Here is a 20,916-nt window from a genome sequence, read left to right on the forward strand (position 1 = left end):
TCCTAGAGAGGAAGTAACAGGAAAAACCTAGCTGGATCTGAGAGCCTCAGAAAAGGGTCCTCCAACCACAAATGATGTAGGAGGTAGACCTCAGTCCGAGGGCTCCTTAGTGAGTTGGTTCCAGCCAGGGGCAGGAAGAGAAATAGCAGAGGCATGTAAAGGGTACATGCCGAGAGGTCAGGGGTCCGGTTAGGGCGCATCACTGGAAGAGAGATACTGAGACTGAATGGCAGGCAGGTTGGTACAGGAGCCCTAGGAGGTGGGGTCCTTTGCCAGTATGGCAGGAAGCAGGGTGTGTGTGCATTGTTCCAGCATGCATTGTGTGAGCAGTGGAGAGGCTGAGAAATCCAAGATGGTGGGGCCTGGTGGCTAAGTGGGGCTGCCCAGAGCTGGAGCACAGTTCAATTGAATGAATGCGCATGTTTACTTCATGTGACGCCACCAGGATGGGTAGGGTTGCTCCTGCCTGGAGAAGTTCATAGGATGGCTCAACCTTTTCCCCCATTCCCCACAACTGTGCTTACAGCCTGCTCTGTTCCTGCCACCGCTCACAGGGCCCAGGCTCACAGGGTTGCAGAAATGAGATGCTAGGCCCAATGAATCAACATACTTTATTAGATCCACTAAGTGCCAAGGGAGGGCCCTGTGCCCCAGAGCCAGGTTACAGGGCTCGCCCGTAGATTCAGTCTGGTCTCTCCCCATCATGCCTCTCACTTCCAGTCTGGGCTTCTAATAGGAGGGCCCCGACTTCTTCCCTCGGCCCTCCCAGTCATCTTCTCGAATAGAGAATCTTTCCTCATTCCAGGGACACCAAAGCTCAGGAAGGGGCCTATCCATCATCAGTAGAGCCAGACAAGCTCTCCCATCAGACGTCCTGTGGCTGGGCCCAGAAATGGGTGCCACTGCCTGTGGGACTGCCCTTCCGGGAGAACCAGGGTGTCCTCAGTGCTCTCGGCCTGCACGTGGAGGGGAGTAGGCAGATGTCTGGTGCTCTTTAAGCTCAAACGCATCATGGCCCTCTCTGTGGAACAAAGGGATACAAGTCAGGGATCCAGGCAGCCTTTGAGCCCTCCCACAGAACATTCCACCTGCACCCACCGGAAGCAGCGGGCACAGAAGAGGTCCCCGTCGCAGCCAGCGCAGCGTAGGGTGGCATCCTCGTTGCAGATGCAGCACCAGGGGAGCTCCTCTTCCTCAGCCTCAGGCCTGGGGTCCACATCCTGGGCCTTCAGGGACCAGAGAGGAATAGAGGAAGTAAGGTACCCAGTGAGGTGTGGGAGCCACTGCAGGAGCAGTCAGCCAGGCAGGAAGCAAGGCTGTGGGCGGCCTGGGGGTCTGCACCTGAGGCTTTTCTCACCTCAGGCTCTGTCCTTCGGGGTTGGGTCCGGGGTCGAGAAGCCTGCTCTGCAGGGATGTTAAAGCCACTTGCCTCATCCAGGGCAGCTTCTTCAGTGAGCTGCAGACAGGGTGAAGAGGTACCACTCCCTGCTCCAGGCCCAGGCCCTCCATCTCCCACTATTTCTGTGTGCTGTGGACTTAGCTTCTCAAACTCATCTTTTTCTTTACTTGTGGCTGCTGATACCCTATCTCCAGGGACCAGTGGGCGGGTCTGGGTCACAGGGACAGTGGGGGCCCAGTGAGAACTCCCAATGAGGCTCCCACACCCCACTGGGTACCTTACTTCCTCTATTCCTCTTGTCCCTGAAGGAGCTTCACAGTTACTGTCCAACCACAGTGGAGGTGGGGCAATGAGGCAGAGATGGGACAAGGGGTGGCAGGTGAGTAAGCCAGGCCCACCTGCTGCAGGACTCTCTGGATGGCTGTCTCCTCATCCTCGTCATCATCACTGTCTGGGAGGCGATAGTCCTGGAGGGTCACTTGAAGAGGGAGACGGGAACAGGGAAAGGGGGAGTGAGGGTGAGAGATTTCACATGAGTGGCTGCCCTCCTGCCTCCCAGAACTGGTTCGGTTCTCAGGGGCACTTATTTCAGAGCTGAGAAGCCTCTTCAGCTACCCTGATCAAACCTGTCCCTGCCTGCCCCAGCCCTGCCATCACTGAAGCAGGCCTGAGGGCTAGGTTGGAGGCAGGAGTGGAAACCTCAGCCCCTTAATGGACTGAAGGTCCCCTGCCCTCATGGCTGCCCGACTCCTCCTCACCCACTGCTTTGCTCTACCACCTTCCTTGTGGCTCTGGGCTGGGCTCAGCAGATCTCTGGGCACAAATACCCCCAGCACCTGACTCAGCCCTGCCAGGGAGGCCTTGATCAAGGGACACCAGTGAGCAGCTGCTCCCCAGCCTCACCTCTCTCGGGGTCCTGTCCCCGCAGTACGGCCAGTCGCTTGGCCAGGGCCAGAATCCGTTCCTGCCTCGTGTTCTCCTCCCGCAACTCAAGTGCTGCCTCAGCCAGCAGTCTGCTCTTCTCCTCCTCCAAGGACCAGCTGGCCTGCTTCTTGGAATTAGTGCTCCCTGGGCCACCCTGGTTGAGGTCATTCTGGAGAGAGGCAGCTGGAAGGGGCAATGCCATCAGAGAGGCAGAGACATCCCAAGATCTCTCCTTAGAAGCCAATGAGCCCATTTCTCAACACTTTCTTTCTCTTAAATAATTTTCTTTCTTTTTTTTTTGAGACGGAGTCTCGCTCTGTCACTGAGGCTGGAGTGCAGTGGTGCGATCTCAGCTCACTGCAACCTCCGCCTCCCAGGTTTACGCCATTCTCCTGCCTCAGCCTCCTGAGTAGCTGGGATTACAGGCACGTGCCCCCATGCCTGGCTAATTTTTGCAATTTTAGTAAAGACAGGGTTTCAACATGTTGGTCTCCAACTCCTGACCTTGTGATCCACCCGCCTCGGCCTCCCAAAGTGCTGGGATTACAGGCGTGAGTCATCACGCCTGGCCTTTCTCAACCCTTTCTATCACAGATCATCAGCTTTTTGCTCAGCACTAGCGCCTATGGTTTCTATTACAAATAAAATCAGTATTCCTCCATTTTCCCAATTGTAAAAAACTAGTAATCTTAGCCATGTCTTTTCCAACCACATCCATCCCCATCTACCTGGTATTTTAACATTCTGTCCTGAGGGTGGGTGTCCTATGGTTTGAGAATCACTGCCCTAAAGGAACAAGACATGATGAGGCCAAGGTTCAGTCAGTCTCTTTGCCTTTTAGGGCAGGAATTAGCATTTCCTGGAATCAGCACAGAGAGGGCAATGAAGCCAAGAGCTTATCTATCACTGGGCAGGAAGAATTTTACCAGATTAGGTGTGGCTCTGACACAGTCACCTTCAGTTTAGTGTTTCAGAGCAAGAGGTTTAAAATCACAGCTTAGGTTTAAGTCTCATCTCTGCAGCTTAATGTCTGTGTGACCTTGGTCAAGTTCCTCAAGCTCACTAGGCCTGTTTCCTCATTTATGAAAAAGAATAGTATATACCTTATAAGATTTTTTTTTTTTTAAACAGGGTCTTGCTATGTTGCCCTGGCAAGTCTTAAACTCCCGGGTTCAAGCTATCCTCCTTCCTGCCTCTGCCTCCTTAAGTGTTTAGGATTACAGGCATGAGCCACCACACCTGGCCTCCTAAGATTATTGAGGCTATTCAATGAGATTATGCCTCTAAAGCAGGATTTCTCAATCTTAGTTCTCTTGACACTTTGGACTGGGTAATTCTTCATTGTGATGTGCTGTCCTGTGACACAGTAGATTTAGTAGCATCCCTGGCTTCTATCCTCTAGGTGCCAGTAATATCCTGAGTTGTGACAACCAAAAAGTCTCTAAATGTTGCCATAAGTAGCCTGCGGGGCAAAATCATCCTTTGTTGAAAAACACTGCTCTGAAGCCTTCAAACAGCACTGTCCAACAGAATGTTCTATGATGATGGAAACATTCCACATCATGTTCTATATCTGTGCTGCCCAAGATGGCAGCCATGAAGCCCATGTGGCTACCGAGCATTGAGATGTGGCTGGTGCTACTAAATAGCTTCTTCCTCCTTATCTATATCATGATTGCAGAGAATATTCACTGAGTACTCACTATGAGTCAGATACCATCCCAAGCACTTATTGGATTATCTCATTTACTCCTTGTGATTTCCCTGAGGTAGGTTTTTCCATACATATCTTCATTTTACACATGAGGAAAGTGAGACTTAGGTCAAGTAACTTGTCCAGCATCACACAGCTAATACGTGGTAGAACTGGGAATCACTGTCTGATTCTAAAGCCCGTGCACTTAAACACTAGACTTACACTGGCTCCCTTTGGAGTAAGCACTCAATGAATGGTAACTCTCATAATGTTGATCACTCTCTGATTTACATTCATCTCCCAGAGGGTGGACAGCAGAGCCTCTCCAGTCTGGGGAAAGAGGTGGGGCAGATTCCTAGGGAGCCAAGTGGAGGGGTTACCTGGGCCTCCTCCTTTCCAGCTTTCGATAGCCACCTCAGCTGCCAGCTGCGTTAGCAGATCCTGTGTCTGCTGGGCTTGGGTCCTGTTGTCTGGTGTGTGATGTGCCTGCCCAGATGAGGAAACCTCAGTGGAGAGCAGGGGTAGCCCAGAAGCAATCTAGGTCAGGGATGGATGCTAAGGAGTTCTCAAAGCCCAGGGAAAGGAGAAGGATCCACGGCCCACATAATCAAGTAGGTCTGGCAGTCCCCAACAGGACTGAGGGGCCACTTTTTCCTGCCCTACCCAATTGTGATGTTTGTCCCTGGTCCCCGGGTCTGGTAGCAGGCCTGAGGATCAGGAGGTAGGGGTGGGAGGCTTTGCCAACTCCTGCAAAGTACATAAAATACAAAGGTTGGTGCAAAAGTAACTGAGGTTTTTGCAATTAAAAGTAATGACAAAAACTGCAATTACTTTTGTACCACCCCAATACCTGTGTCTGGGCGTCTGCTGGGTCCTCCCCCTAGCACTCCCGCTTCTCTCCTAAGCCATAATACTCACCGGCTGAGGGGTTTGAGAAGGTAGAACTCTGCCCTGCAACGCTGCAAGTCGTGCCTCCATTTCCCGGGTGGAAGGGATGGAACCCTGACGTTCACCCTTTAGCGCAGCCAGTCGTGCCTCTATCTCTTCCTGTGAGGGGACTAACTCTGCAATTGGCACAGAGGGAGCCTTGTAAGGGCCAGAGGCATCTCAGTCCCAGAAGCCCTGGACTGTGTCCTCTAGGCAACCCCATCTGCCCCGGCTCACTGGGCTTGTTCTCCTGGCGGAGTCGTGCTAGGCGCTCAGCAATCATCTGGTCTTGTCGGGTCAGTCCCTGGCTCTGGGAAGTGCTGGGCTTCTGCTTGGCTTCCAAGGCTGCCACACGCCTGGCAGGATATGAGATAGAGGCTCTTGAAGAAGGCAGAGGGGAAGAGTGAAGGCACCAACTCACTGTTTCCCATTCAAATCGAATCATTTCTGGGCACCTAGGGAGGCCTCCAGTGGGCAATCTGCTGTGCCCCTCACTCATGCCACCCTGCAGCCCAACCTGGCTGACCAGCCAGAGGGTCCAGCTGAAAGGACAAACTATACCTAGTGCCTGTCCTGGAGAGAGGGCTGAAGAGCTGCTTTACAAGCCCAAGAGGGCAGTCAGGAGCTGGAGAGGAGAGCATTCTCCTGATTCTGTGCTCATTTCATCTAGAAGATTCCGGGAGGGTCTTTCCCTATGGCTCCCGTAGCCTTTCCCCAACCCTCTTTGTCTTTTTCTCTTCAGCACTTACTTCTTATAGTTCTGAGGTGGTGACCACTTGGAGGCATTGGCAGAAGATCCTCTACAGAGAAGAAATCTAGTGTTATAAGTCCTGCCATCCCACCAGGTAGTGCCCCCCACTCCAAACACTTCCTTGGCTGACTCTCGCCACACAGAGTACAAAGCTGTGAGGGCTGGCCAGATGCCCACTGCCATACTTGACTGAACTTTCACCCATGCCTGCCTCTCACCTGGTCAGGACCTCGTGGCATTGCTTGCAGACTTTCTGTTGGGTGTTCCCAGTCCGAGGCACTGCTGCACTGAAGCTTAGGCAGCCTGAACAGAAGGCCCTGCCACAATTCTTACAGCCATACTACAAGAAACATGAAACAGGAGATCTACCTCTCACCTGCCCCTGCAGGCTGCTCCCAGGGACTCTCCAAGCACACACACAGAGAAGTCACTGAAGTTATGGCCAGCTGCCGGGAGGAGGAAGAGGAGTGGGGCCCCTAAGGCCTAGGGGTGGAGAGTAAAGCAATTCCTCGGTTTCCAGCATCTTATTCAAGCCAAATGAAGGTTTATACAAAATTCCCATGCTTTCTACCCTGTCTTCAATTCCCTGACCCAGGGGTGTAGAAGACAGATAGATAAAACCCAGTATTTCAGGCCACTGACTCTTCCACAAAGGAGAATCAGAGACAGGGCACAGCCCATGCCTCCTCTGCTCTTGCAGAGATGGAGGGAGGCTTGGCTCAGGATGGGCTAACAATAGCCTCCATTTATTAAGCACTTACTATGTACCAGGCACTAAACCCAGTACTTAACATTCATCATGTGATTTATTCCTCACAATTTACACACATTATTTTACTTAATCTTGATGCCAACCGTGATTATCCTTGTTTCGAGAGGGACAGAGAAGTTACATAACTTATCCAAACCAAGGTCACCCCCTCAGTAAGACAGCAGAGCTCAGATTTGAACCCTGACTCCAAAATCCAGGTTGGTAAACGCTACACAGTCCTGCCTTCCTATGTGATACTAATTTACTCCCTCTGGTTCCCATCATCTCTTGGTCAGAATCCCCAGCCACAGCTGTGGCAGAGGGAGCCTGCAGTTTACCAGAGGAATCTGGCAGGTCTGTGATAAGGACAGGACGGCTACCCTTCACCATGGTGCCCCTGAATCAGGAAGAAGTGTGGTAACCGAACTCGAGCGACCTGGAGAAGGGCGGGCTGCGGGATGGGGAAGGTTCAGAGCAGAGAGAGTAACGGGCTTGGTGTGATGGACACCGCGCTTCGGAGGAGCAGGGTGGAGAGAAAAAAACCGCCAGATGCTACACTGGGCCGACAGAAAAGAGTAGCGTTGCAAAAATGACGGCAGCGCGCTTTACAGTTTATAGGGAACTCTCAACCTAAAGGACTTCAGTGGACCGTCACATAAACTCCGAAAGCGAGGGAATGTTAGTCCCATTTTACAGAAATGGAAACTGAGGATCAATGACTTCATCAAAACTACACAGCTTGGAAAGAGGCCGTAAGACCAAGTTTTGGACGTTAAGTCCCGCGCTTTTCCTTCCTCTCCTTCCTGGCCCTGCAGCTTTCGGGGAGGGAAGACTCGCCTCCTTCTTGAAGAGGGTGAACTTGACAGCGCAGCCGTAGCACCTACTCTCCATGGTGGCTCCCAGCACCGCAGGATCTGCAGAGTTGAGGTCACGCCGGCCAAGTCCTGGGCCCCTTGTACCCTCACCCCAGCTCCGCCCTTCCCTTCCCTGCCCTGCCACGCCCTGCCCCGCCCCACACGCCCACTGGCACTGTCCGGCCGCGACCTAGAGCGGGGAATCCGGACGCTCCCCTGCAGCCAGCCTACGACAGCGGCGGCAACGGGGGCTGCTGGGAGTAGTAGTTCATTCACGACTGCCAGCCTCCCTCAGAGTCAGTCAAGCCTGACTCAGAACACAATTCCCAGAGGGCTAGGCGCCACGCGGAGTCGGCAGTCCCCACGCGCGCTTAGACTCTTGGGAGTTGTAGTACGAATCCGTCAGGCCAGAACCATGGCAGTGACCAAGGAGCTCTTACAGATGGACCTGTACGCGCTGCTAGGCATTGAGGAGAAGGCAGCGGACAAAGAGGTGAGAATGGTGGCGAGGAAGGCTGATCCTGAGAGGTCTGGCGGCCCTTCGTGTCCTAGCGCCTCGGCCGCGGCTGGTATCCGCTCTCCAGGTTCATTCAGGTCCTGGGCGGGGAGAGAGGGTCGGCCCTATGCCCTCCGCAGCGGGCTCCCAGACATTTCCTGGACGGTCCGAGGGCCTCAAGAGTAAGCGGGGAACAGAGGGCTCTTCGCGCCGGGTAGCTGTGCTCTCCCTGTGGCCCCTGTCTGCTAGAGGCCGCGGGGTGAGGCTGCGAGGGAACGCTAGCCTCCTCTGCGCTTGCGCAGTCTCGGCCTCCGTTTCCGCTTCTGCCTTGACTGTGACAAGAGGTGCGTCATTTCAGTCTCTTCTGCAGGCTGATTTAATTCCTCCACTTAGAGCCTAGGGCGAAAGAAAAGTCAGATCTCAAGGCCGCTTCACTCCCTTTTCATGCCTCCTTGCCAGTGTGACCGATGACCCTGCTGTCTCTATTTTCTTTTCCACTCTAGCCCATTGACTCTTTTCAGGTCGCTGATGCCCTTCTCAGCATGTGCTCGTTAGTGGGCTAAAAGCAGGAGGATCAGAAGGTTAAGGCAGACGGCCTAGAGTTCCATGCTACCTTAGGTGTTGATAAAAGATGCCAGGGAGTGAAACACTGATCAAGCTGGATTTAGGATTTCTGTTATCTCCCCCGGATCATGGTGATAGTTTTAACAATATAGGAAGGAGAGGCGTTCATCAAATGCAAATTAGTGCCCAACTGAGCCGAGATCGCGCCACTGCACTCCATCCTGGGCGGCAGAGCAAGACTCTGTCTCAAAAAAAAAAAAAAAGAAAAAGAAAAAAGAAAAGAAAGAAATACAATTAGTGCCCATTAGGCCGGGTGCGGTGGCTCACACTTCTAATCCCCGCACTTTGGGAGGCCGAGGCGGGCGGATCACGAGGTCAGGAGTTCGAGACCAGCCTGGCCAATATGGTGAAACCCCGTCTCTATTAAAAATACAAAAATTAGCCAGTCGTGGTGGCACGCACCAATAGTCTCAGCTACTCGGGAGGCTGAGGCAAGAGAATCGCTGGAACCCGGGAGGCTGAGGTTGCAGTGAGCCAAGATTGTGCCACTGCACTCCAGCCTGGGTGACAGAGTGAGACTCCATCTCAAATTAAAAAAAAAAAAAGGAAAAAAGAAAATTAGTGCCCACTATTGTCCCTGTACTTTTGGGCTGCCCTGCTCATGGGGTGAGTGAGCTTTTGAGAAGAGGAAGCTCTGGGGCAGAAAATCAGGGAGACCCGGGGGTCCCTGAGAGATGCTGTCATCCTGCACAGATCTGTCCCCTGCAGCCGCAGTTGAAATCAGAAGTGGCCATGGGATGTCTATGAAGCATCAAAAGCATCTGCTCCACCCCTCTCATGTGTTAATATTTTAGGATTAATAATTCCTAACACCTGAATAATGCTTACTATGTCCTAGACAGTATTTTTTTTTCCTGGATTGTATTCTAAGTGCTCTACATTTGCAAATTATTATTTTTTAAATTCTTTATTTATTATTATTTTTTGAGACGGAGTCTCGCTCTGTCGCCCAGAGCTGGAGTGCAGTGGCGCGATCTCAGCTAATTGCAACTTCTGCCTCCCAGGTTCAAGTGATTCTCCTGCCTCAGCCTCCCGAGTAGCTGGGACTATAGGCAGGCACCACCATGCCCGGCTATTTTTTTTTTTTTTCCGTGATCTTCCCACCTCGACCTCCCAAAGTGCTGGGATTACAGGTGTGAGCCACCATGCCCTGCCTGCAAATTATTTAATTAATACTTTATTACTAGTGAGAAATTATTTGAGACATTTCACCCAAGATCCGAGTGGGAAATCTGGAGGGTTTTTTTTTTTTTTTTTTTTTTTGAGATGGAGTCTCACTCTGTTGCCCAGGCTGGAGTGCAGTCTTGGCTCACTGCAACCTCTGCCTCCCAGGTTCAAGGAATTCTCCTGCCTCAGCCTCCTGAGCAGCTGGGATTACACATGTGCCACCACACCCAGCTAATTTTTGTGTTTTTATCAGAGACAGGGTTTCACCATGTTGGTCAGGCTGGTCTTGAACTCCTGACCTCAAGTGATCCACCAGCCTTGGCCTCCCAAAGTGCTGGGATTACAGGCGTGAGCTACCGTGCCCAACTGAAATCTAGAATTTCTAACCCTGAACTTGAGAACTCCTGAGGAAGTCAGTTGGAAGCCATTCTCTATTAATTAGAGAAGTTACATAATCAGATTTTCTTTTTTTTTATTCTAGTTTTTGAGAAAAGATCTCTGTCTCATTCAGGCTAGAATGCAGTGGCATAATCACAGCTCGCTGCAGCCTCGACTTCCTGGGCTCAAGTGAACCCACCTCAGCCTCCCATGTAGCTGGACTGCAGGTGTGCATCATCATGCCTGGCTAATTTGTTTTGTGTGTTTTTTTTTTCCCAGAGATGGGGTCCAGCTGTATTGCCCAGGCTGGTCTCAAACTCCTGGGCTCAAGTGATCCTCCTGCCTTGGTCTCCCAGAGTGCTGGGATTGCACGCGTGAGCCACTGTGCCCTGCCCATAATTGGATTTTAAAGAAAGTATTCAGCTGAATGTGATGGCTCACACCTGCAATTCCAGCACTTTAGGAGGCCAAGGTGGAAGGAATGCTTGAGGTCAGGAGTTTGAGACCAGCCTGGGAAACATAGTGAGACTCTGTCTCTCTATAGATATATAAAACAAAAAAAAAGCTGGGCAGGGTGTTACATGCCTGTAGTCCTCGCTACATGGAAGGCTGAGGTGGGAGGATCACTTGAGCCTGGGAAGTTGCAGTGAGCTATGATTTTGCCACTGCATTCCAGCCTGGATGACAGGGTGAGACCCTGCCTCTCTTAAAAAAGAAAAGAGAAAAGAAAAAAGGAAAGAAAAGAAAATTCAACTCTAGTGTGCATAATGAAAATGGGTGAGGGTGGGAGGAATGGAAGAGCTGCCACTAGGGGGTCAGGTGGGGCTGGTGTCTAGGCAAGAGACCAAGGTCTGAGCTGGGCAATAGTGACTGGGATCCAGTTCGAACTCAGACGAGATAAGGGATATGTGTGAAGCCTCTCTATAAAGCGTAACAGGTGCTGTTCCTGCCTTTCAGTAGGAGAGGCAAGATTCGTGCATACAAGGGAGACATGGTAAGTTCCTTAAGAGGGGTACAAAGTGCTGTGGATGTTCAGTGTAGGCTGAGATTGCTTTTAGTTTGAGAGAAGGGATAAAGGAAGTAGAGAAGGTATTTGGGGCCTTGAAGAATGAGCAGAGTTTGGACATGTGGAGATGGAGGCAGGGCATTCTAAGAAAGCAAATGTATATATTAATATGTACAGTCTATTTTGGAGCATAAGTAAGTGGCACCCTCAAAGAGGCCTTACCTATTTTTCTTTTTCATAGCAGCCAGTTCTCCTTCTAGCACTTATTTCCATTTGCACTTTGGATACACTGGCTAGCTTCATGGCAACAGACACTTTTTGGTAGAAAGCAAGAGAGACCTACGCCCTGGTGTCCCCTCACCATGGTTTAATACCTGTCATAGCCAACCTAGGTTGCTGTCACAGGGCAACCTAGAGGATACACAAACATTTCAAGTGTGTACAAGGAAGAACTCCTAAACTGCTTGTCCAAATAGCCTAGGAGTTCTCAATTTGGCCTCTACAGAAAGGCTCCAGGAACTGGGTGTAGGAACCTCTGAAAATCATGTGTGATATTTCTTATGTCTTTATTCTGGAGGAGAGGAGGATTTTTTTTTTTTTTTTTTTTTTTTGAGACGGAGTCTTGCTCTGCCGCCCAGGCTGGAGTGCAGTGGCCGGCTCTCAGCTCACTGCAAGCTCCGCCTCCCGGGTTCCTGCCATTCTCTTGTCTCAGCCTCCCGAGTAGCTGGGACTACAGGCGCCCGCCTCGTCGCCCGGCTAGTTTTTTCTATTTTTTTAGTAGAGACGGGGTTTCACCGTATTAGCCAGGATGGTCTCGATCTCCTGACCTCATGATCCGCCCGTCTCGGCCTCCCAAAGTGCTGGGATTACAGGCTTGAGCCACCGCGCCCGGCCTTTTTTTTTTTTTTTTTTTGAGTCAGGGTCTCTCCCTGTTACCCATGCTGGAGTCAATGGCATGATTACTGCTCACTGCAAACTCCTTCTCCTGGCCTCAAGCAATCCTCCCACCTCAGCCTCAAAAGTAGCTGGGACCACAGGTGTACACCACCATGCCCGGCTAATTTTTGTATTTTTGTAGAGATGGGGTTCCACTATGTTGGCCAGGTTGGTCTTGAACTCCTGGGTTCAAGCAGTCCTCCCGCCTTGGCCTCCGAAGTGTTGGGATTATAGGCATGAGCTACCACACCCAGCCAGAGGAGGGAATTTTAATTCAAAAAAGGTTAAAGAAGCCCTGATGGAGGCCAAGCTCCCTGTGTTACTGATGGCAAAACTGCAACTCAGAGAAGTTGGTTAGTGGCAGAATTGAGACTAGAACCCTGATGCCCAGCTCAGGCCTCTGCTCCTTCTACTAAGGCTCCCTGGCCCTGTCCAGCACGGTTCAGTGGTAGTGATGAGCACCACTACAAAATTTAACTTGTGTTCAGACTACTTCTCTGAATCCCTAATCCATGTATCTATCTGCCTGTTTGATCCCTCCGTTTGGATGTTTCACAGCAGTCTAAATCTTACTACATCCAAAAATTGGCCAGGCGCAGTGGCTTATGTCTGTAATCCCAGCACTTTGGGAGACCCAGGCAGGCAGATCACCTGAGGTCAGGAGTTTGAGACCAGCCTGGCCAACAGGGTAAAATCCCATCTCTACTAAAAATACAAAAATTAGCTAGGGCCGGGCGCGGTGGCTCAAGCCTGTAATCCCAGCACTTTGGGAGGCTGAGGCGGGCGGATCACGAGGTCAGGAGATCGAGACCATCCTGGCTTACACGGTGAAACCCTGTCTCTACTAAAAAAAATACAAAAAACTAGCCGGGCGAGGTGGCGGGCGCCTGTAGTCCCAGCTACTCGGGAGGCTGAGGCAGGAGAATGGCGTAAATCCGGGAGGCGGAGCTTGCAGTGAGCTGAGATCCGGCCACTGCACTCCAGCCCAGGCGACAGAGCAAGACTCCGCCTCAAAAAAAAAAAAAAAAAAAAATTAGCTAGACGCAGTGGCACGTGCCTTTAGTCCCAGCTACTGGGAGGCTGAGGCAGGAGAATCGCCTGAACCTGGGAGGCGGAGGTTGCAGTGAGCTGAGATCAAGTCACTGCACTTCAGCCTGGGTGACAGAGCTAGAATCTGTCTCAAAAAAAAAAAAAAAAAAAAATTGAACTCTTTCAATTCTCTCTCCAAACCTGCTCCTTCCTTGGATTTCCCTATCTTATGGCACCACCATCCATCTATTCAAGCTAGGAACCTGGAGTCATTCTCAGTACCTCCCTGTCCTCTCACCCATGCCATCTAGAACATCACCGGGTCCTGATGAGTCAGGCTCCCAAGTAATCCTCAAACCTGTTCACCCTCTCTATCTCTACCACCACCACTCCAGCCCAGGCCCCCATCCACTCAGCTGAACGTTTCGAGGAGCCTGCCCACTTGTTTCTGCTTTCAGCCTATTCCATTCTGACCTATTGGGCCTCTCCGATTCTCCTCACAGAAAATGGAATGATCTTACTACTCCCTGAAAACCCTATTTAGCACTTTTAATAAAATACTCAATAGAATTTCTTACCCTATTCATACATTTTCCTCTGCCAGGAATACCTTCGTCCCCTTCTGCTAATCTGAGTTGCTTTTACTTGTCCTTCGGAACTCAGTTGAAATGGCATTCTCAGAGAAGCCTTGCCTATATTCTCTTTCATAGCAGCTGGTTTTTCTTTTTTCTAGCACTTATTTCAGTTTGCATTTATGTATTTATTTGTGTGATTATTTGTCTCATACCTTAATGCCCTCTGCACTTCTGCTTCTGAGGACCAGATCTGATTCAGGCTCTTCCGTAGCAGCCCCTTCCCTGGTGACTGGCACATAGTAGGTTCTCAATAAGTATTTGTTGAATGAACGAAGTAGTAGCTAAAGGGACCACTGCAACAACTTTACTTGAGAATCAGGAGACCAAGGGCAGTCACTGCCTCTCTCAGGGCCTGACTTTTCCCAAATGTAAAATGAAGGAGTAGGGCAAACTACAGTTTGAGGGGCAAATGGCCCATGACCTTTTTTTTTTGAGACAGAGTCTCGCTGTCACCCAGGCTGAAGTGTGGTGGTGTAATCTTGGCTCACTGCAACCTCTGCCTCCTGGGTTCAAGCAATTCTATGCTTCAGTCTCCGGAGTAGCTGAGATTACAGGCACCCGCCACCACGCCCGGCTAATTTTTGTATTTTTAGTAGAGATGGGGTTTCACCATCTTGGCCTGGCTGATCTTGAACTCCTGACCTCGTGATCCGCCTGCCTCGGCCTCCCAAAGTGCTAGGATTACAGGCGTGAGCCACCACACTCAGCCAATTTTTTTTTTAATGGCTTATGTGCTAAGAATGGTTTTTACATGTTTAAATGATTGTAGAAAAAAAACACAGCTCGACAACCAAAAAACAAACAACTCAGTTAAAAAATGGCCAAGCCAGGAGTTTGAAGTTACAGTAAACTGTGATCATGCCACTGTGCTCCAGCCTGGGTGACAGAGTGAAACTCTGTCTGTAAAAAAATTTAAAAAAAAGGAGGGTGGGGGGGCAAAGAACCTCAATAGACATTTCTCCAAAGAAGATAATACAAATGGCCAATAAGCACATGAAAAGATGCTCAACTTCACTAGTCATTAGGTAAATGCAGATCAAAACCATTTTGAGTCCGGGTGCGATGGCTCACACCTGTAATCCCAGCACTTTGGGAGGCAGAGGCAGGTGGATCACCTGAGGTCAGGAGTTCAAGACCAGCCTGGCCAACATGGTGAAACCCCATCTCTACTAAAAACACAAAAATTAGCCGGGCATAGTAGCAGGCGCCTGTAGTCTCATCTACTCGAGGAGGCAGGAGAATCGCTTGAACCTGGGAGGCAGAGTTTGCAGTGAGCAGAGATTGTGCCACTGCACTCCATCCTGGGCAACGGAGCAAGACTCCGTCTCAAAAAACAAACAAACAATGTTGTGATACCACTTCACACCCATTAAGATAGCTATTATGAAGACAAAAAAAAAAAAAAAGGCAAAAAAAACACCTGGTGTGATGGCTTATGGAGAGGCTAAGGTGGGAGCATTGCTTGAGCCCAGGAGTTCCAGGCTACAGTGTGCTATGATTGTGTCATTGCCCTCCAGCCTGGGTGACAGAGCGAGACCTTGTCTCTAAAAATAAAAAGTAAAAAGAGAGAGAGAGAGAGAAATAAATGTTAGTGAGGATGTAGAGAAATTGGAGCCCTGTGCATTGCTGTGGTGCAGATACTGTTAAGATGGTATGATGATTCCTCAAAAAATTAAACATAGCATTACCATATGACTCAACAATTATCATATGATTCATATGGTAATTAAATATAGAAGTAATATGATCCAGCAACAGAAACAAACACAAAACAGCAAAGGAGAATATACAGCAAAGACCATATGTAGCTCCCTAAAATTTTTACTCTCTGGCCCTTTACAGAAAAATCTGCTCATCCCTGTTCAAGTTAGGGACAAGTTCCACTCTGCCTTTCTGTACACGGAAGTAGCCTTTCTGCAAATGTTCTTCCCTCATATCACAACAAACCTAGCAGGCCAGAAGTGGGCTAAACACCACCTTTCATGGGGATTTAACAATCAGCCATTCTCCTTGTTCCCCATCCAGCTTTAGAGGAGACAGGCAGGGCATGGTGTGGGTTTATTTTTGTGGGAAAGCCTTAAGTTGAGGACCTGGGTTTCGGGTGGAAGTGCTCCTGGGGAGAGGATCCGTCTCCTGCTAGAGCCTGAAGCACAAGGCGGGGCACCACGCTGCCAGAATGAAGGGTTAAGTCGTGAGTTAACGCTGTTTGCAAACCTTCAAGAGAGATTCCAAAGTAATCTCAGGAATTACCTGGGTGACTGCAGTGGCCTTCGAATCCTTTTCCTATTTCTGTTCTTGATCCTCTTCACACAGCAGCCAGAGTGAGCCTTTAGAATGTGAATCAGATTTTGTCACCTCTGGTCACAACTCCCAGTGGCTTCTCACCAGTCCTAGAATGAAATCGGAACTCCTTCCCCTGGGCCACGTAGCCCTTATTGCCTGTCCTGCGCCACTCTCCCCTTTGCTCACTGTGCTCCAGCCACATCAGTCCTCCTGATATTTCCTACAACATTGTGATAAACAATATATTTAACACAAATTTTACTACTTACCATTTTCATCCTTTTTGACTATAGGATTCAGTGGCATTAAGTACATTTACATTGTTGTGCAGCCGTCGCCACCATCCATCTCTAGAACTTTTCCATCACTTCAAACTGAAACTCTGTACTCAACAAACAGTGGGCCGGGCGCGGTGGCTCAAGCCTGTAATCCCAGCACTTTGGGAGGCCGAGACGGGCGGATCACGAGGTCAGGAGATCGAGACCATCCTGGCTAATACGGTGAAACCCCATCTCTACTAAAGCATACAAAAAACTAGCCGGGCGAGGTGGCGGGCGCCTGTAGTCCCAGCTACTCGGGAGGCTGAGGCAGGAGAATGGCGTAAACCCGGGAGGCGGAGCTTGCAGTGAGCTGAGATCTGGCCACTGCACTCCAGCCTGGGCGACAGAGCGAGACTCCGTCTCAAAAAAAAAAAAAAACAAACAGTGATTCCCCGTTCCCTCCTCCCCCCAGCTACTGTGAACCACTCTTCTACTTTCTTTCCCTATATGAATTTGACTATTCTGTGAACCTCGTATAAGTGGAACCATGCAATATTTGTCCTTTTGTGTAGGCTTATTTCGCTTAATTAACATCATGCTTTCAAGGTTCAGCCATGTTGTAGCATGTGTCAGAGCTTCCTTCCTTTTTGAGGTTGAATAATATTCCATTTTATGTATATACCACATTTCATTTATCCATTCATCTGTCGATGAATATTTTGGTTGTTTCCAGCTTTTGACTATTGTGAATAATGCTAGTATGAATGTGGGTTAGAAACCTGTTTGAGCCAGGTGCCGTGGCTCACACCTGTAATCCCAGCACTTTGGGAGGCCAAGGCTGGTGGACTGCCTGAAGTCAGGAGTTCAAGACCAGCCTGGCCAATAGGGTGAAACCCTGACTCTACTAAAAATAGAAAAACTAGCCAGGCATGGTGGTGGGTGCCTGTAATCCCAGCTACCCGGGGGGCTGAGGCAGGAGAATTGCTTGAACCCAGGAGGTGGAGGTTGCAGTGAGCCGAGATCGTGCTACTGCCCTCCAGCCTGGGCAACAGAGTGAGACTCTATCTCAAAAAAAAAAAAAGAAAAAAAAAGAAATCGGCTGGGCACTGTGGCTCACACCTGTAATCCCAGCACTTTGGGAGGCTGAGGCAGGTGCATCGTCTAAGGTCAGGAGTTCAAGACCAACTTGGCCAACATAGTGAAACCCCGGCTCTACTAAAAATAGAAAAATTAGCTGGGCATGGTGGTGGGCACCTGTAATCCCAGCTACTTAGGGAGGCTGAGGCAGGACAATCACTTGAACCCAGAGGCGGAGGTTGCAATGAGCCAAGATTGTGCCATTGCACTCCAGCCTGGGCAACAAGAGCAAAAGTCTGTCTCAAAAAAAAAAAAAGAAAAAAAGAAAAGAAATCTGTTTGAGTTCCTACTTTATGAATTTTTTGTGGTTGTTGAAACAGGGTCTTGCTTTGTTGCCCAGGCTGGAATGAAATTGCGCAATCACAGCTCACTGCAGCCTCAACCTCCTGGGCCCAAGCCATCCTCCCACTTCAGTCTCCTGAGTAGCTAGAACTACAGGCATGTACCACCACGCTCAGCTGATTTTTAAATTTTTTGTAGAGATGGGGTTTTGCTATGTTGCCCAGACTGGTCTCAAACTCCTGGCCTGAAGTTATCCTTCTGCTTTGGCTTCCCAAAGTGCTGGGATTACAGGCATGAACTACGATCCCTGGCAGAGTCCCTACTCTAATTTATTGTGCTAGTGCGGTGGTTAATGCCTGTAATCCCAGCACTTTGGGAGACTGAGGCAGGATTGGTTGAGCCTAGGAGCTTGAGATCAGCCTGAGCAACATGGCAAAACCTTGTCTCTACAAAAAAGAAAAGAAGAAATTAGCTCATTGTGGTGGCACACTTCTGTAGTCCCAGCTACTCTACTCGGGAGGCTGAGGTAGGAGCACTGCTTTAGCCCAGGAGGTCAAGGCTATAGTGAATTGAACCACTGCACTCCAGCCTTGGTGACAGAGCAAGATTGGGTCACAAAAACAAAACAGTTCCTTTGAGTGTATACCCAGAAAGAGAACTGCTAGATCATATGGTAATTCTATGTTTAATGTTTTGAGGACATACCGGCTTCCACAATGGCTGTGCCATTTAACCTTCCCACCAGCAATGCACAGGAGTTCCATTTTCTCCACATCCTTTCAACACTTAATTTTCTGTTTTCTTTGGATAATAACCATCCTAATGGGCCGGGCGCGGTGGCTCAAGCCTGTAATCCCAGCACTTTGGGAGGCCGAGACGGGCGGATCACGAGGTCAGGAGATTGAGACCATCCTGGCTAACTCGGTGAAACCCCGTCTCTACTAAAAAATACAAAAAACTAGCTGGGCGTGGTGGCGGGCGCCTGTAGTCCCAGCTACTCAGGAGGCTGAGGCAGGAGAATGGCATAAACCCGGGAGGCGGAGCTTGCAGTGAGCCGAGATCCGGCCACTGCACTCCAGCCTGGGCGACAGAGCGAGACTCCGTCTCAAAAAAAAAAAAAAAACCATCCTAATAAGTGTGAAGTGGGCCTCCTGTGATTTTTTCCAGCACACCTAACACATTCCTGATTTTCAGGGCCTTTACACATGCTAATCCTTCTGCTAGAACATTCTTTCTCTGGGCAGTTGTCTATCTCCCACACCTAATTCAGATTTCCATTCAAATATCATCTGCTTAGAGAGGCTCTTCCTGACCACCTATTTAAATGAGCTACCCCCACACCCTTATCTGCTGTATATTTCGAAGTAGATCTCACTACTACACATTATAGTACATGCCCATTTGCTTACCATTGCTCTCCCCATTAGAATGTAAAAAATCCAGGAAGGAAAGGACTTCCTCTGTTTTGTTTACTACAGTGTCTCCAGCACCTAGAACAATGCCTCGCCCTTGGTAGATGCTCAATAAATCTTTGTTGAATGATTGATGAACATGCACTCTTATTTTCTTGGGCAGTAATATTTTATGACAAAGGGAAGTTATTAGACTGAGAGTAAATATATTTACAAGCTTTTGGTTTATAATGCAGAATTGCATTTCAGAAAGGTCATACTGACTTATACTCTCACCCGGTAGGTAGGAAGTTGCCCATCCCTCCCCTTGCAGCCCTGACTCTAGAAAGCAGCGTGCTGTGCGCTTGGTGCCTTGCCCAGAGCAGGCACACACTGAACCTATTTTATTTTATTTTATTTTATTTTATTTTATTTTAGACAGAGTCTCACTCTGTTGCCCAGGCTGGAGTGCAGTGGCGTGATCTTGGCTCACTGCAACCTCTGCCTCTCAGGTTCAAGTGATTCTCCTGCCTCAGCCTCCCAAGTAGCTGGGACTACAGGCGCTCACCACCACGCCTGGCTAATTTTTTTTTTTTTTTTTTTTTTTTTTGAGGCGGAGTCTCGCTCTGTCGCCCAGACTGGAGTGCAGTGGCCAGATCTCAGCTCACTGCAAGCTCCGCCTCCCGGGTTTACGCCATTCTCCTGCCTCAGCCTCCTGAGTAGCTGGGACTACAGGCGCCCGCCACTTCGCCCGGCTAGTTTCTGTATTTTTAGTAGAGACGGGGTTTCACCGGGTTAGCCAGGATGGTCTCGATCTCCTAACCTCGTGATCCTCCCGTCTCGGCCTCCCAAAGTGCTGGGATTACAGGCTTGAGCCACCGCGCCCAGCCAATTTTTGTATTTTTAGTAGAGACGGGGTGTCACCATGTTGGCCAGGCTGGTCTTGAACTCCTGACCTTCTGATCTGCCTGCCTCGGCCTCCCAAAGTGCTGGGAGCCATCATGCCCAGCCCACACTGAACGTTTATTAAATCAAACTTGAGAGTGTTCTGCCTGGTTCTTTTTCATTTCCCTTGCTTTTCTCCATGAGTGTTTTAGAGGAGGGTTGAAACATTTCCCTTAAACAGCATTTTTATTAAGTGCCTGTTGTGTGTCAAACTCTGAGCCCGGTGCTAAGGATACAAATGTGAAAAGAAGCGGTTTTAGAGCCCCCACATCTTGTCTGTTTCCATCTTCTCTGTCTCTTGCTCCTGGGGCCCATCATTTTGAAATGCAGAGGCTAACGTTGGCAGTTCTAGAAATTCGTGTTTTTCTTCCTTCCCTCCCTCCCTCACTTCCATCCCTTCTATCCCTTCCTCCCTGCCTTCCTTCCTTTTTTTGAGACACCATCCCCCTCTCCCGCACAGGATGGAGTGCAGGTGCGTAGTCATGGAAGCAATCCTCCCGTCTCGGCCTCCTAAAGTGTTGGGATCACAGGCATGAGCCACTGTGCCCAGCCTAGAAGTTTATGTTTTCTAATCAGTTGATGATTTCCTAGAGAGGAACTTGGTGCAGAAAATAACAGGTTTTCCAGAGAGGAGCAAGAGTCAGCTAAAAATATATATTAAAAATAAATTTACAGTGGCTCATGCCTGTAATCCTAGCATTTTGGGAGGCCGAGGCAGGGAGCTCACCTGAGGTAGGAAGTTTGAGACCAGCCTGGCTGACACGGTGAAACATCTCTACTAAAAATACAAAAAATTAGCTGGGCTTGGTGGCAGGCGCCTCTAATCCCAGCTGTTCAGGAGGCTGAGGCAGGAGAATCGCTTGAACCCGGGAGGCAGAGGTTGCAGTGAGCCGAGATCACGCCACTGCACTCCAGCCTGGGTGACAGAGCAAGACTCCGTCTCAGAAAAATAAATAAATAAATAAATAAATAAATAAATAAATAAATAAATAAATTTAATAAAGAGAGTAACAGTTTTTATTTTTGTTTTTTGTTTTTTTAAAGA

The 20,916-nt window shown here is 49.5% G+C and overlaps 2 protein-coding genes across 5 annotated transcripts in view; one reads left to right on the forward strand and one right to left on the reverse strand.

Moving 5' to 3' along the window:
* Nucleotides 1-592: 592 nt before the first annotated feature.
* ZFYVE19 (zinc finger FYVE-type containing 19) lies at nucleotides 593-8,083 on the reverse strand. 4 transcript variants are annotated; one of them, XM_030930509.1, is made up of 12 exons: nucleotides 7,333-7,407; nucleotides 5,916-6,037; nucleotides 5,696-5,746; nucleotides 5,508-5,571; nucleotides 5,184-5,302; nucleotides 4,938-5,083; nucleotides 4,400-4,505; nucleotides 2,303-2,506; nucleotides 1,798-1,877; nucleotides 1,358-1,456; nucleotides 1,099-1,226; nucleotides 593-1,021 (listed from the first exon to the last, which is right to left on the reverse strand). In XM_030930509.1, the coding sequence occupies exons 3-12, from the start codon at nucleotides 5,730-5,732 to the stop codon at nucleotides 943-945; spliced, it is 1,062 nt and encodes a 353-aa protein (XP_030786369.1). In that variant the 5' UTR covers nucleotides 5,733-5,746; nucleotides 5,916-6,037; nucleotides 7,333-7,407; the 3' UTR covers nucleotides 593-942. The 4 variants fall into 4 exon arrangements, with proteins under 4 accessions (XP_030786369.1, XP_030786368.1, XP_010386911.2 ...); XM_030930508.1 differs by having other exon boundaries at nucleotides 7,286-7,396; XM_010388609.2 differs by lacking the exon at nucleotides 5,508-5,571 and having other exon boundaries at nucleotides 7,286-8,083.
* The window catches only part of DNAJC17 (DnaJ heat shock protein family (Hsp40) member C17), a 44,038-nt gene continuing 30,794 nt past the window's right edge, over nucleotides 7,673-20,916 (forward strand). Inside the window, exon 1 of the mRNA XM_010388623.2 lies at nucleotides 7,673-7,795. Coding sequence (XP_010386925.2) covers nucleotides 7,718-7,795 — 78 coding nt within the window. The 5' untranslated portion in view covers nucleotides 7,673-7,717. The remainder of the gene's footprint in view (nucleotides 7,796-20,916) is intronic.

This window comes from Rhinopithecus roxellana, chromosome 5 (assembly GCF_007565055.1).
Source record: "Rhinopithecus roxellana isolate Shanxi Qingling chromosome 5, ASM756505v1, whole genome shotgun sequence".
In the NCBI taxonomy this organism is placed as follows: Eukaryota; Metazoa; Chordata; class Mammalia; order Primates; family Cercopithecidae; genus Rhinopithecus; species Rhinopithecus roxellana.